At 32.8% G+C, this 16,766-nt stretch overlaps 3 protein-coding genes across 3 annotated transcripts; 1 reads left to right on the plus strand and 2 right to left on the minus strand.

Annotated features, from left to right (window-relative positions):
• Positions 1-1,336: 1,336 nt before the first annotated feature.
• On the minus strand, positions 1,337-9,999 carry LOC106105571 (pancreatic lipase-related protein 2). Its single transcript, XM_013285967.1, has 11 exons — positions 9,609-9,999; positions 9,215-9,332; positions 6,746-6,893; positions 6,427-6,588; positions 5,866-5,961; positions 5,164-5,311; positions 4,297-4,523; positions 3,578-3,743; positions 2,516-2,654; positions 1,882-2,073; positions 1,337-1,652 (listed from the first exon to the last, which is right to left on the minus strand). Exons 1-11 carry the CDS (start codon positions 9,709-9,711, stop codon positions 1,565-1,567), a joined length of 1,587 nt encoding a protein of 528 aa, XP_013141421.1. The 5' UTR covers positions 9,712-9,999; the 3' UTR covers positions 1,337-1,564.
• An 842-nt stretch (positions 10,000-10,841) lies between these two features.
• LOC106105599 lies at positions 10,842-15,368 on the minus strand. The gene is made up of 8 exons (XM_013286007.1): positions 15,158-15,368; positions 14,914-15,078; positions 14,319-14,449; positions 14,163-14,248; positions 13,911-14,096; positions 13,377-13,619; positions 12,646-12,943; positions 10,842-12,387 (listed from the first exon to the last, which is right to left on the minus strand). Exons 1-8 carry the CDS (start codon positions 15,277-15,279, stop codon positions 11,567-11,569), a joined length of 2,052 nt encoding a protein of 683 aa, XP_013141461.1. The 5' UTR covers positions 15,280-15,368; the 3' UTR covers positions 10,842-11,566.
• A 300-nt stretch (positions 15,369-15,668) lies between these two features.
• Positions 15,669-16,716, plus strand: LOC106105392. The gene has a single exon (XM_013285686.1). The coding sequence runs from the start codon at positions 15,758-15,760 to the stop codon at positions 16,682-16,684; it is 927 nt and encodes a 308-aa protein (XP_013141140.1). The 5' UTR covers positions 15,669-15,757; the 3' UTR covers positions 16,685-16,716.
• The last annotated feature ends 50 nt before the right edge of the window (positions 16,717-16,766 follow it).

The following is a 16,766-nucleotide window of genomic DNA, read 5'->3' on the forward strand; positions in this document are numbered from 1 at the left end:
CAAAAATCACTAGTTTTGAAACATGTGACACCGAACAAATCACTAGTTTCGTTACGTTTCTCGAAAATGACGTAACGACTCACGCCTAATTTTTACCCGGGCGTGTGAATTGTGTAAAACGCCGTGGTTGTATCAATAGATTTATTCGAAAAAGTTTTTGCGTTAGCTAAATATTACTACTTTAACATCAAAAAAGGCGTTGAAATTGTCCCTCTTTGTTTCTTAAATCACAAGATTTAAACCTAAAGAAAAACATTTAAATTTTGTGATTTCCGTTATAATTTACTGTCGGTCAATGATTCAATTTTCATTCAAAGGCCATTTAAAAATGATTTCATTGAAGGAAAACAATGAATTACTGTAGATTTTTAGAAAACCCGTAGAATCTGCCGTAGACCGTAGATTTTGTAATTTGTTGGCATGAAATGCTGAAAGTCGTAGAACACGGCAATTGTCGTAGCATTGGCAACACAGCATCTAGTACAGATTATAAATGTATTTGCTACCTTGCTATTTAATGTTTTAGTGACAGATCATTAAATTAATTTCTTTTAAACGGACTGACCGTACGAGACGGCTTCGGGTTCCCCGGCGCAACTTATCCTTAGAGTAAAGGGAACAATGGAGGATAATGTGGTTCTTACCTATTCGATGCTCGTCTCACCGCCTATAGGTGCCTGGACTCCCTCGGTGTTCGAGTCAAGTTCTGTCAAGTCTATAGGCGCCAACGATGCACCCATATTCACATTTGTAGTTCTAAACGAAATGAACGAAAGAAAACGAAAAACGCTAAAAAATCGAATTTTAACACGATCTCGTTGACAAGAAAAATTACACGCCCGTTGTCTTTGAGATGTCGGAGGAGCCTTTGTGCTCGCACTTCCTTGACTCGTTTGACTGCTTGCAAGACTCTTTCTCTTGCACTCCTCTCCGCAGGCACGCTCCCGACCGAACTGCAGGGGATTTCAAAACTACCCTCCTTTGCGGGCGCATAATGCATCCGGTTACCCGCAATATTCAAACTGTTTGGTTCACGGCCCTTAATTTTTCCTAAGAAACATTTTTCTGTCGCTGAGCAATGATGTCATAGAAAATGGTTTAAATCTATTTCGATTGGCGATATGGTTCGCAAAATAAACAATAATCTGATAAGCCTGCATGTATTTGTTTTATTGATGATTTATTTAAAATTTGTTTTTTTAGGATTGGTAAACACACTAAAGATTTTAAAGGTTAGTCAGTTAGTTCTTAGTTTAGTAGTTTGCTCCTCAGGTTCCTACTACAATTGTTACCAATGGTAGCAGAGGTAATGGTCGCAATAGGAAAAGAAAAACGAGTATCAAAATAACTTTATTTAAAAATAATCAACATAACAAAATTTCATCTTAAAGCTATTTTAATACACTATTAAGACTAAATCAAATTTAAATTTTTATAATTACATTTTCTCTTCGCTACAATTTAATAAATACTATTTGAATACTTTTTCGACAATTTGCAAATTTTGACGATAGCATATTGTCAGAGACTTGAAAGGGAAAAATGAATAAGGAATTCTCTGTAGCTATTTGGAAAACCCGCAATATTTAGTTTTCATTACGGTTTGTAAGCTCGCGATAACTGGTTTTTTCATCTTCGGGCACACGGTGATGCTGTAAGAAAAAGCATAAATCTTAATTGTATAAGCAATTTAAATTATGAAGCAATTCCACCAAGAGGGCTAACAAAGTATTTGTGATAAATTAAATAAAAAATATTTATCGTTCTAAATGAGACAACAGTAACATCCTCCAATACGTATGCTAATGGTTTAAGGTTCAAGTTTTAGATGCCTTCATAGGTTAAGTAAATTTTTTTATAATTAAATATAGTAAAACTCACTCAGTGTTATATTCAATGGAAGATATTTTCATATACTCGATGTAAATACTGGGCGATTTGAGCAACCTCCATGTCATAGGGTTGAACAAATTAGTTTCGTATTTCCATTCCACAATGACCGACATGGGCGGGTGGCCCGTGTCCTTGAACGGCACCATCTTTGTTTCTACATCACCAGGTTTGTAATATTTCCTTAAATTAAGAAAACGTGCTTTAATTATTTTCCATAAGCAACAAAATTTGAATTACTATTTTTTTATGTATTTATAAAAAATGGTAGGTTTTTTTTCAGTAGACATTGTTATAATTATTATTGTTTGCTTTTATTAAAATACTAGTTTTCTTCCACGATTCTGCCTGTGATCTCTCAGTCTATGCTCTACATCAATGGCAAATTTCATCCAGATCCGTTCAGCCGTTTAGGTTTCAAAATCTAACAAATTTCCATCCATCTATCTATCTAAACTTTCGCATTTATGATATTAGTAAGTTTTTTTTTTAATTTATACCATATTATTTAAAAAAGAAACAATAATTGGCGATGCATCTACTTTTTAACAACTAAGCGTAGCGATTTTTTAGGTTATATTTTTTTGATATTTTTTTTGTCCAAAGAGTAATTGCAAAAACTTACTGTTCATCATCAATGAACTTGTGATCACTCTTGGTGTTGTTCTTGTCGAGCAGCACCACTGAGATCCTGCCCACGTCGGGCCCGTGCACTCTGCTCTCCGTTGAATTTGACACCTTTAGTGTTATCTTGTAGTGCACCTCTGTAAAATACAGTTTAATATCATTACAAGTTTTTATTAATAGAAGTTATTAGTTGATGTCTCTAGCTAAAGATTATGTCTTACTAGCTTTAGCCCGCGACTCCAAATTAAAATAAAAGTAATTAGCTTTATATGTTCTTCCAGGCTATACCATATTTCATAAAAACCCGTTCAGCCGTTTAGGCTTCAACCTCGACCAAAATTTCACATCATACTTCATACTATTATAAATGCAAAATATATAATATTATAAATGCGAAAGTTTAGATGGATAGATGGATGGATGTTAGGGTTTGTAGCCTAAACGGCTGAACGGATCTCGATGAAATTTGGTATCGATGTAGAAGATAGTCTGGGAGAACACATAGGCTAATCACTTTTGTTTTTTTTAATACCACGGGGACGGAGTCGCGAGCGAAAGCTAGTTTATAATATTAAAAAAATGTGAGAAGACGTTTTTAAAGCAACGAACAAAAATGTTTTATCTTCTAAAATCAACAAGAAATTGAAATTTTAATGCCTGTAAGACAAGGGTTTCTTAACGAGAAATAAATATTTTCAGTCAACCAGTAAATAGCGTAACTGTGCTGAAATGTCAGGAGTTCATACAACCCAATCAAGGTAAAAAAATCTCCGTTTTTACGAACATTACAGTTAAAACCGCGACTGTAATTTTATTTATCAAAGAGTAACTCTCCCCAGATGGTACTCAGAAAGAGTAAACTTTGGATATTGTCTATATATTTATCGTATTCTCTACGAATATTTGCTTTTTCAGTAGTAAAACTATGAATTAAGTAACATTCTTTAATAATGACTTTAAATAATTTTTATATATATAAGAGAAGAGGGTAAACGGCGGCAACACCAGAGGAATTAAAAATGCGTTGTCGACCTTTGAGGAAATGTAAAATAGAACTTACTGCAGTATGGTCTAGAATCTCCCGTCATAGAGTATAGCGTGATGTGCGAGCGAGAGTCGAGCAGGCCGCGCGCCTGCAGCCGCTTGTAGAATGTGTAGGAGTAGTATCCCATGGGGATGCAGTAATGCTTGCTGTCGCACGTCGTGCAGTTACCGGCTAGAAACGCCTGTTAAAATTATACATCACATTATAGCTATTGAAATTCACATAAATTATTAACTAGAAAAAAAAGTGAAGATAATGGATGGATATCTGTTACAACGTATGTCGATATTTTGGCACGTAGATCATTGTCTGAAACATAGGCTACTTACTAAGTTATTTAATGATACGTACACAAAGTCGTAGGAAAAAAATTGATTGTATCGTTACTCTAAGTTCTAAAACTTACTAGTTTTAGATTATAACGTAACAACTTAAATCTACTTCGGTAATATTATAAACATTTGTATTTCTGGATTTTTGTATGTATTGAAATAACTAATAAAAACTAATTGGGCAATTTTAAAAGTTCAACATTAAAAAGCTACGTTATAGCTGAATAACTAAGGCTATACTTTTTACTATTCTTTATTGTCACGTGGACGAAGTTGCGAGCAACCCCTAGTAATTGATACTTCTCATTAACATTGACAGCTGCCATAGTGACGGACGTGTATGCCAATGATCTAGTGTTGCGCTAGCACGGTCCCGATTGACACTAGATAACTGAAGGATACCTCGTATGAAGGGCACTGGACCGCCATGAAGGGGCATGGCGAGGTGATGGATTCTGTGAACAGGTCGTAGCTGCGCTCGTGGCTGCAGCTGACGAGCTTGCTGAGCTGCGTGTACATGTCTGCGCCGGCGGGACCCGGCCCTCCGCCCGTGCCCGCACAGCCCGGCTGTGTAGACCCGCCGTTGGGGTAAAAGTCCACGTCTCCTATTGCTTCTGATATACCGAAACCTGAGGATAAAGAATTAGTTACATGTAATGTTAAGAAGAAAATCTGTACTGCAACAGGATTGGCGCAACACTAGATTATTGGCTTATACGTCACGTCCCTATCAGACAGCTGTCAATGTCAGACGTATTGGAATAGCGCACCATTCTAACGGGGGGCCTGAGTGTTTAATTTAATTACATTATTACGGTATTAATGTCCTTTCAAGTAATTGTATTGCAAATGAGGGTTATAAATGTAAAAGGTAAGCATACTAAATCATGACATATCTTAGTAATTGTAGTAATATTATAAATATAAAAGTTTACATGGATGTTTGGAGTTTATCGCCTACACGGCTGAACTGATCTCGATGAAAATTTGACAAGATATAGAACATAGTCTGGAGGAACACAAACTAATAAGTTTTTTTTTTAATTCCGCCCTGACGATATCGCGGGCGACCGCTAGTTATTAAATAAATCTCAGTTTCACAATTTTTTAATATCTTTAGTTGTTGTGACCGTAACACATAATCATAAATTCCTAAAAAAAATCTTGGTTAAAAACATGACAAAACATCAAGAAATTGAATAATTTCTTGAGCTCAAGAGAGTTCAACGACATCCTAAAGGGGAAGCGGATTATATTGTCTGTCTATACCTGAGAAGTATAGCGGCATAGCGTTGGTGTGCAGCACATCGACGTACTTGGCGTCGGAGCGGTCGAGGCGCACCAACGTCACCGTTTGGCTGAAGTACGGCGCCGCGGGGTCCAGGCCCGTTATACGCCCCAACTTCAAGTTGAATTGCTGAAATTGTAATAAATACATAGTAATATAAAGAATAATATAAATGAATAAAGTTAATATTACTATGTTACTAATGTTTTAAATGCGAAAGTTTAGATATCTATCTAAACTGATCGATGTTAGAGTTTGTAGACCAAACTGCTGAACAGATCCCGGTGAAATTTGGTTTGAAATTTTCAAGAAAACTATGATCCGTTGAGCTGATTCGGAGGAACGTAGTAACAATCATCCATCCATCTAAACTTTCGCATTTATAATATTAGTAAGATAGGAAATATTGCTATCATAAACTCTTTTAAATGCTGCGTATATTGATAGAAATTATAGATTAATACACTTAGGGCCTATCCCACCACTGGCTGATATAAGCCCAGACAGTATAAAATGACGTCACTGTCATATAAGGTAACAAAATCCGATATTTCCATAACACATTTTACACGTAGTAATATCAGACAATTTACAATTTGGTGAGACAGGCCCTTAATATAGCATTTATGTGACCAACGCTCTTTTAACAGACATGTCTACTATAATGTGAATTAAATACTAACCTTTTGTAATGTATGACCGCAGTACCCAGCCAAGTGAGCGCCCAGAGAATGCCCGATAAAGTGAAAATTGTCCAAATTGGTCAAACCCAGTACTTCCTGAAAATGCAAAAATATCAATCCAATATACATTAACGGTTCTTATTAAGTATTATGGCATATATTATACATTAGCTTTCGCCCGCGTGGAATTAAAAAAAAAGCAAATGCATGTAGCCTACGCGTTCTTACAGGCTATATTCTACATCTATGCCAAATTTCATCGAAATCCGTTCAGCCGTTTAGGCTACAAACTTTAACAAACATCCATCCACCCATCTAAACTTTCGCATTTGTAATATTACTATAAAATATAATTGTCTAAGTATAAATATAACATATTCTTAAGAAGAAACTTATTACTTTGCTGTAGGATTGGTGCTGCACTAGAAGGCATAAACGTCCCGTCACTATTTGACAGCTGTCAATGTCAGACGTATTAAAATAGCGCGCCATCCTGGCGGGATCTCTAGCACAGCGTGTTTAATATCGCTAGTATCGTATTAATTGTTTAAAAATACTAACATATAAAGTATGCACAACATGCGCGGTCATTGCGCCAATCAGTCGTATATTAGCAACGGCCTGCCCGTACGGAGGCTGGGAACCTTTCCGCCAATCTACGACCATCACTGTAGCCGCCTCATTGCCTTCTAAGCTCAAGAGAGCGTTTGCCATATTTTGTACCTGTGGAAATAATACCTTGAATAAGTGTTAACAGGAAGATTTAGGATAGGAAATCTAAAATAAGGATCTACTTTAGTGTCTCAAAATCCATAGATGATTTTTTTGTGTAATTGCTTCAAGCAAATATTATTGTTGATCGAATTGCAAAGAATCTTACCCATATTTTGTGTCCACCATCAAGGAATCCATGAGATATCAAATAGAACGGTCCTCTGGGATCTATGTTTGCATTTTTAATTTTCTCGCTATCATGCGCTTGTAATAGCAATGGTATTTTTCTATTTCGTCTTGTAAATACTGCATATCTAAAAAAAATTATAAAAGAGTTTCACTTAACTTGGCATTAATTTTACTATGCGCGATTTTTTGTTGTATTCCCCATTTTTTAGTGATACCGAACTTACGAAATGTATTATCGGTCTACCCACGCGTCGGGCCGGCCGACTGTCCAAAGGTCAACAGACCCTTTGCGGCGCGTGTTCATTAAAGGAATATATTGCAACAAAAATAACTTGTTTATCTAAATAATGATAAATACGTCATGTCGATCGTAAATATGTTGTCTTGGCCAACAATGGGCCGATGTCACGGACGAGCCCCCGACTTTATCTTGCAGACCTTAATTATTTACTATGATTTATCGTTAAATGTTAGTTACAAAGTAATTTAATTTATGTTCCGCATTCATGTCGGATTGTTTACTTTCTAAGTGATTATTCTTTTCAATTAATTAAAATAAATCACAAAACTATTTGGACTCTGTATAATATTTCAGTGTGACATCAAGCTTACATCTTGGAGATATTTAGTAATGTTTTAATAAATAGTTCAATTTTTTTTATTATCAAAATAAACCTGGCAACTATCTCAACCGATTACAAAAAAATCCTCGTGGTCGTAACAAATGTAAATAATAATGAAACAGTTGGAATTTACCCTGATAACTCTTATTAAGTGTGACATATAAATTATGCGATATAAACAAGAAGCGGATCTTGCTAATTAAACTTTGAGCCTCGTTAAATCGTAGTAAGAAAACATTTAGATATGGACCTTATCTTGTCGAATATTGGCAAACAATAATGTATTTGTTTTCGAACACACCCACTTTTAATAATCTGTGCTCTGTGCTATTTAATAAAATCAATAAGTTGCATTCCAATTATTTAAATTAGATTGTAATGTTCACAATGCAATCTTAAAATGAAATATTTCACAAAAAAATCATTTACCTATTTTTATTATTAAAAGTATTAGTCGAAAAGTGATTCATTAATATTTCTTTTAACAAGGCTTATGCTAGGATAAAATTAATAACATCGGTCATACGTAACCTGCACTAATAGATAATGTATCTTTTAGAATAGTTACTTTCATCTGTAGACGATCTTTCTTGTTTAATGTATGTAATTTTTATTTTATCCAGCTTTCGCCCGCGACTTTGTCCGCTTAGGATTTTAAAAAAAGTGCGTAGTCTGTGTTCTTCCACACTATCCTCTACATCTATACCAAATTTCATTGAAATCCGTTCAGCCCTTTAGGCTGCAAACTCACATTTATAATATTAGTTATTTACTGAAGTACAGAATAACATTTGACGAATACAATATTTACATAGAATACTAGTTTATTAGGTGATAATATTCGTGAATCCATAAACTTTATACACCCACTGGTTAACCACTGACCCTTATAGTAACACCGCGGAGAGTATTCGGTCGAGTTGAGAAGTTTGATGGCCCTCGTGAGCGATATTGACTTCTCAAGCGAGGTATAAGTTACGAAGCTATTTAAATTACACCAAGAGCTATAAAATTTATAACTCGAATAATATCCGTAAGATGAAGCACTTTATTTATAGAATACCGATTAAATTTATATTAATAGATATGGAAGTGTAGGGACTTTGTAACCCAAAATTATTGGATGGTAAAAAATCAAAATTTTCTGAATTTGTTGATATAAATCTACATATATGTAGCTTAATAACATAGAAGGTTAAATTTAAAATATTCAGAAGTATTTAGTAGAATACCAGAAGCTTAACATTCATGGTTTATTTTACTTAAGGAAAATTGATTACTGTTTTACACTGTGATTTCCCCAGTGAGATTCAATTAATAATGAATAACAAAGAACTTTAAGAGTGTGGAAGTACACCGAAAGAGGCCTACCTCTTCTCTATTTCAGCTAGGGCTGAAGAGAGATAGATAGATATCCATACCACACCCACCATAGCGTGAAACATGATATGGTTAAGGCATCACGATTTAGATGACGGTAGATAGATTAACCTGGAGCACGAAAACTTTTTGCGCCGGCCCTAGGGTGTAGGATAAGAACCGGGAATTGATGATACGAAAGCGACTATGATTGAAGTCATTACTAACTCTAATCGGATTGTTATATTTCACATTTCTTAACTGAAGGCTATTTTGAGTGACTGATTACTAAACGAGTAAATAAAGGTAAGAATATAAGTGAATAAGTAGATATTGTCTTCTAATCAAGAAGTCAAGTCCATATCAAATTGAAAAATTACATTTGCCTACTTTAACAAGATCACATATGCTTTTTATTTAAGTATGTGAAGATTATCAGGTGAAAAAATCTTTAAAAAACTTACCTGACTCCCAAGGAGTCTGGTGGCGCAGGAAAGTAGTTATCAGGGCGGTTTTCTGTCCATGGATAAGCCTTCGAGAAGCAACCATAGACACCGTAACACCTCTCCAGTTCTGCATCCTCTTAGGAAAGAAAAACCTATTAATAAAATTACCACAAAAATATCGTAAAATAGTAAATTCAATTTGTCACACTTTTACATATAAATATTTTATAAGTAAAGGAACTGGAATAAAGTCAAAGCAAATTCAAAACTAACGAACACAGGACACTTTTTTTAAATAAACGTTTACTTACCGCAATCTTAAATACATCTTTTAATTGACCACTTTAAACGTTTACTGCTATTTGCAACAAAATTGTTTGTCGTTAGATTAAAAAAGAAGGTAAAAACTAACCGAAAAAGTTTGTAGGGAAATGTGTCACGTCCGTTGTATTCTGTTTATCCATTAACACCATAATTGTTTGCAGCATTAAAGTCGCACTTGTTCTGTTATACATCGTCACTGAATCACTTTTTTTTTCTTTTTACTTTTTTTACCTCTTGCCAGCGCTAACGGAACTTTGAGACTGGCTGAAATCCGCTCAAACGATACGTCACTATTATCGAGGAATTCTATGAAATGAACTAATGAAATACGATGAACGTAGTATGACCCGGACTGTACAGCTGGTTGCTAACAGATCGAATGGCAGTGTAATGATAAACGTCGGTGCTTGTAGCTTTATATGAACAAACACATACGTTTGCGTATACATTTGTATGAAATTGGAACAATTGTGGTAGAAAATACAAATTTCATTATTTAATAGATTTTTCATTACGATGAGATTAAATTATTCAAAGACCTGTTATTATGCGATTTTTGTTTTTTATTTTCGATCATTTTGTGTGCATACAAAGATCAAATTTCTATGTCCTCGAAATCCTTTACATTAGTGCCAAATTAATAGAGCATTTACATACAGACAAAAGATAAATATATTTCTATAAATATAGATTATTCAATAGATCCGCATTGCCTTTGGTTCGCAGACGTTCCGGGATGCGTAGATAAGAGAGGTTAGAACGTTATCATTTGGTTATTTATTAAAAACGATTGACGCACGAGCAGTCTGGTCGGCGCGGGCACAAGCACCCGACACGACATATTGCACTCGGCGCATTTCGCTAATTGACTAAACAATAAATAAAGATAGTTACACTCGATTGAAATTATTGTTTATCTGTAAACGTTATTTACGCTGTTTAAAAAAACAAAAACATTTAATTAAATTCAGAGACAAGGTTTTATTTGCGCGATAGCAATTAAGTATTTAGCATTTTTTATTTGGTTAGTGAAAGTAAAAAAAAAATGAAATTTGAAACATGAGAATAAAATCAAAAATATATACTAGCACTATAGAGAAAAGATTTGTATTTTTGTATGCATTGAAATAATTCAAGACCTACTTGGCTGACATTAAAAAATCTTTTGTCGTTAGAAAGGTAATCCCTAAGTAACATAGGCTACGTTTTTTTATTATATTTTTTAATTTCACGCGGACAAAGTCGAGAGCAACAGCTAGTAATTGGTAATCATGACTTTCGGGGAGTTTTTAGATATATTTATAACAAAAGAAAAACTACATGAATGTTTCAATTTTATTACGAACGTAACATACATTATGTAAAATTATGCTTAAAAGAAATTATGGCAGTCAATACATAAACGACCCATTTTAAGAGTAATAAAAATTAATAAAAAAATCCTTAATTTACTTTAATAATTGTCAAAATCCATATGTCAAATTGGCGAAGTATTCTAATATTCTACTAAATGCATTTTATTTAGTTCAGTCTTAAACATTACAAAATTTTATTCGCCTCGAAAATAAAAAAAATGAATAATTTATAGCCATAATAGCTTAAAGACAGGACTTCATAAAATAGTTCACAATAATGAACTAGTCAAAAATATTTAACTAATTACGATAAGTCACCGTTTACGTGTTTTTATAAGACGTACGGGAAAGTTTCCAATAACAAAATAAGAATATAAAATTCATACATTAGCCAAAATAATTAAATAAAAAATAAGGCCTTTACATATAAAGTCTGAAAAGTGTAAACAATTCTAAAGTTTTTATTAAAATTCATTTTTAAATACATCTCTCAATAGAGATTTAAACGGACATTTTTTTTCTTTTTGTCAAAGCAATGAGTTTTTCTCTCAGTCCAAAATATTTAAATGTTATTTTTAAAACATTTTACGTATTTGTCAATTTCATGTGGTATGTAAAGGCCTCATGAGTATTAATCAATTACATTAACTACATTAATAACTTAAAAATAATAATAAAAAAATTCGAACTACTAAGAATTAACCTTCCTTGACTTATTCTTTGATGGAGTGGATGACGAGTTGCAGTTCAATTTCATATCTTCAGTAAAAATATCAGACATTAAGAGTGCATTTTTGTTAATAGCGTGCACAAAACTGTCAACATTTTCTTTATCTTGTATCTTCGCTTCGGTAAAACGAAAACCGGTGAATTTGGAATTAGAATTGTCAGAGGTAAAAAACTGTGTACTATCTGTTGATGTTTCATCTTTGAAGCCGCTGTCAACTCTCATCCAAGTAACATTGGAGATTTCTTTCAAAGCGGAATTATTTATATTCTTAGATGTTTCGGTAACAGTTAATTCCGATGGTTTAATAGCACTTTCGTAGTAACTAGATGCGTTCGCGTAGAACGTGTTCTCGTTAAAACCACTATCGATTCTCTTAAAGCTACACGAACTTTCGCCAACGGTTGTTGCGTTTTGAGTGGTATAGTTAAATTGAGAGATATCTTCAGTCAAAAATTTGAGATCAACATTGTTAAAGTCTATTTTCTTATCTTCGAGACTTAGGGAATTTTCTGAACTATCTAAGCTATTATCTAGAGACATATGTGAAGGGCTTGTTGTAACAAAGCCGCGAATTTTACTAATTTCATGTGATAGAACACTGTGTTTACTTTTGCCTTTTATAGGCGTTTCTTCTAGTATATGTAATTTAGCACTATCTAGCTTAGTGGAAGATTGTATATCACATGATTGTTCCTTGAAATTCACTAGATTTTTAATACTAGAGTCCTCTACTATAGACCAAGCTTCTTGGGCACTTTGTGTTTGCACATTCTCTGAATCTTCTGAAAATTTTATTTTTTTTTTACTTACAAAACTGTATTCTTTATGAAAGGCAATAAGACATGCATAAAATACATTTAAACAAGTTTAAAAAATCTAAAGTGTTTATTTATTTCTGTAGTTTTGTTATTTTTTTTACAATTTAACTACAATCAAATAGACAAAAAAAACATACACAAACAAATTGAAATTAGGCTTCTGAGAGCTGTTCCTATAAAACTTAGTATTAATTAAGATGAAAAAAACTACTCTATCCATACCTTGTGAGCAATTATGAATTGATCCATCAATACTCATGTCCATACTAAAATCAAGCTTCTGTACAGAGCGACTGCGATTGAGACTCGACATACTGAGACTGCGTTTCTCCATAGATAAGTTAGAGCCCCTTCTCGCTTTAGTCGGTGAGTCTTTTAAGGAAGCACTGCGTTTCAAACTCAACTTATTTGTTGATATTTTACAGAAGCACGGATATTGCTTTTGTCGGTCTGGCTCTGGTATAATGCAGTCAAGGCAAGTGGCCATTGTATCGGACTCAGGTGATGTGAATGCATTTTTCTGTAAGTAAATGATGGTTAAATTTTAAAACTTTCTACCAGTGGACAATGGAGTGGCCTAAAATTTGTACTGATTTTCTAATTGTACATACAATAGGTATGCTAGTACTATTCATTGCAGGATGTAATCTACACTAATATTTTATAGTAAAATTTTGTATTTTTATGAAACAAATAAACTCAAAACTGTTGAACCAATTTTAAAAAATCGTTTGGCCCTTAGAAAGCTACATTATCACTAAGTAACATAGGCTATATTTATTACTAGAAAAAGTTATTTTTTAATTCCAATCGATGAAGCCGAAGAAAAGTTATGTAATAATATGTTTTTTCTCTATTTCAAACAATTAAGTCACTATATACATTTTTTTTAAATAATAAAACCTCTTTATTTATAATAAAAACATTTAACACAAACATTTAATTAAACTTACCTCTTCATCACTGGATGGTTTATTTACTGGTGATATGGAGGCTGAAGCGAGAGATGATGAAGTAGCAGATTCTTGATCCATTCTCTTTGGTGTTCGAAATTCTATCGGACTGAAGCATGGCTCACCAAAATCAACAACATCTAACGCCTTGTTGCGGAAACAAGCCTTATTGCTTCTTAAATTACCTTTATTTAATGGAGTGCCAAATGTCCGTTTTAAACCTTTCGTCACTAAATCTTGGCTCTAAAAAAATTTAGATAATTTAAGAACCACCTTTTTGGTAGTTGGTTAAATATATGAAATACATTTTTAATCAAAGATCAACACTTAATAATTTAGAACTATTAACCATATGTATTCATAGTTTATAATGGAAATTGCTTACAATGTTTTTAATATTTTGAACTCTGTCATTTTTTAATTTAACACCATAGGAAGAATTTTTCATAAAAAATTTTTACAAAGACCTACTACTAACTAGGTTAAAATTTTAATCTAGCAGTAATAATCATAAAAATGTTTTCATAAATATACCAAATCAGGACTGATGACTATTGGAGAATGAGTTTCATAACTGGATGGTGGACGAGTTTCTTGTTGCACTTCATCATCAGTCACCTCGGAATCATAATGTTCAGTATCACTATGCTCTTCAAAGAACAGCTGTCTCCGTAATGAATCGTTCGCAGTAATGACATAATCACCAGATACATTCTGGTCCTGGAATAAAAATCATAGTATTTTATAGAGAACAAAAAAAAATTTAATATGTTAATATATTGTCACCTGTGTGTATGTACAAAAATTTTGCAAAATTTCTTCAACTTCATGAGGTAGGTTTTTTGGAAGACTGAGAACTGTTTGCACTGAAACTGAAATAATTACACAATAAAAAAAATGTCTATACATTATTTGTTTTACTTATATTTTGATGCAACTTACCATCTTTTTTAGTCACATATGAGTTTAAACTGTTTCCTAGAACACTGGTGTTAGGTGTTTTTTTCAACAGTGGCTTGACTTTTTTTGATGTTTCAAGTGGACTAGGGACCACCAACTCTTGTGAAAAAAATCTAAAACACATTTTATTTTTACATATGGAATATTGTTATAATGTATTTGAGTTCATATGGTTAAATATCAACTCAAAACAGTGTCGTGTATAATCAAGATTTGTTAGTAGTTAGCATAAAATATCATGCCATTAAACATCTGTGTTACATGGCTGCACCATTTTTTTTAGACTATGGTAAATCACTTCTACACTTTAATCTTTCCTACTATTTGCCACAAACAGTTTAGAACTGACTTTAAATGATAAATTTTATGACAAATGTTTTTAGCAATTAGTTATTGTAAGTCTTGAGGTGATCATGAACCAACCAACTTATGTTCCCCTTTGTCAATTTCATTATACCTGTGGGTGTTGGTCAAGCAATAATGTTGGTATAGCCTATCTGACAACTTATCAATGCCATGAATTGGTTCATCTAAAGATGAATTCATATTTTTCTGGCAATATAGAACTTCAACATACCTGTCGGATGCTTCTTCAGCAATCTTTTCTAACATAGGATCTGGCGATGGTTCAAATTGACTGTTACAAGCAACGATATCAGCAGGTACTAAAGTAGATGCTTGGTCTATGTCCCATTTAAAGCACCCAGTATTTTTCTTTTTGTATATCTTACACATACCAGGACTGTAAAATATAAATTTGTACAACGAATACTATTACTGAAGACAATTTTTATGAACTGTATCAAAACTTCAATACTCACCTACAAATCGGTTTGTGTAACCTCTCTATTAAGGCTTTATCAAACGGATTTCTCACTTTTTTAGGTTTAGTTGGTGGGGTAAATTTACAATCCTGATTCGAGCCATCATTCTTCGTATTCATTTCGAAAATAACGTCGTCCTAACCATCCGCACACCAGTAAATAATTTATCAGAATTTTTACTTACAATTTACCACAGATTGCAAATTGGTTTTGGTAGTTATTTGAATAGTTACCACTATTTCCAGGGTTACCACTGTTCTTTCAAAGTTCTACCCAAAGTTGTAGTAATTACTCGTGTTCTTGTTAAAAAAAAATGATAATTGGTTTCCAGAAAATCCTGTTGATTAATGTGGTCTCGAAAAATATAATACTCGGAATTATTTTAACACAATAACGGACTGAAAAGCCTTATATCATAGGGTATCAGCCATGTATTTTGGAGCTGAAGTGTGATATTTTTTAGTTGGCAATTTTGACGATTTGTCAAAAAATGTCAAAATAAAAAGAGTCGTTGCAAAATAACTTTTTTAAACTCCAAAAAGTAGTACTAGTAAAAGATTCAATTCAATTTTATTTGTTCTCTAACATTTTTACATAATGAATAATTTAGACTACGAACCTATGGATATAGATTCAAGTGCAAATTCCTACGCTGCAATGGATATATCTTATAATGAAATTAAAGAAGAAAATACTGAAACTCCTATTACAAAAACAGACTCTCAAGGAATAAAGAAATTCCATATAGATATGCCTGCACAAAAACATAAAAGGACATTATTGAAATCTAATATTTATTTAGTAGGGTTTATTATTGGAAGCATAATTACAGCAATTTTATACTACAAAGTGGTTAACTTTGAATGTTGTCGTGAGATCAACACGATATTGTTAAAAGATGCCTTGTCTTCCAAAGTTCATGGTCAATCGAAAGCTGTACAAACTGTGATACAGGCTTTAGAAGCTAATACAAGTCGCAAGATCTTAATTTTATATGGAGGGACAGGTGTGGGAAAAACACTAACAATTTCAATTTTACTTGAAAAGTTATTAAGATTTTCAAATGTATATCATTACACAATGCCGAGTTTTGTAGATAAGTTTACAACTGAGATAAAGGTAGGTTTAGTTTTTTGTGAGAAATGGTTTATTATTGTAGATGATTTGAATCCTGGGGACAAACATATGACATCTATAGTTAATGATATTATAGAAAAGACTGAGAATCTAAAAAGCAATGTAACAATAATATTTGTATATACCTGTGATACATCAAATGAGTTAGTTGACTGCATTGATTTTTTGACAAATTTACAACAAGATTTTAATATTATTAATGCTTCAAAATATTTTATACAATATTTGCCATTAACTGAAGATGTTTTAAAGCAATGTATTAAAGATGAATTAGAACAAAGATTGGTTTTAAATGTAGATATTGATATGGTTATGAAAAATTTTAATGTCTCACAAGATGGATGTAAAGGAGTTCATACAAAAATTAAATCATTGAATTTATTTTGACATAGAGGTATGTTTTACTTTAATATAGTAGAATTGATGCTTAATATATTTTGAATTTAGATTTAAATAGAAATTTTATATT

This window comes from Papilio polytes, unplaced genomic scaffold, assembly GCF_000836215.1.
Source record: "Papilio polytes unplaced genomic scaffold, Ppol_1.0 DF822845.1, whole genome shotgun sequence".
Classification (NCBI taxonomy): domain Eukaryota; kingdom Metazoa; phylum Arthropoda; class Insecta; order Lepidoptera; family Papilionidae; genus Papilio; species Papilio polytes.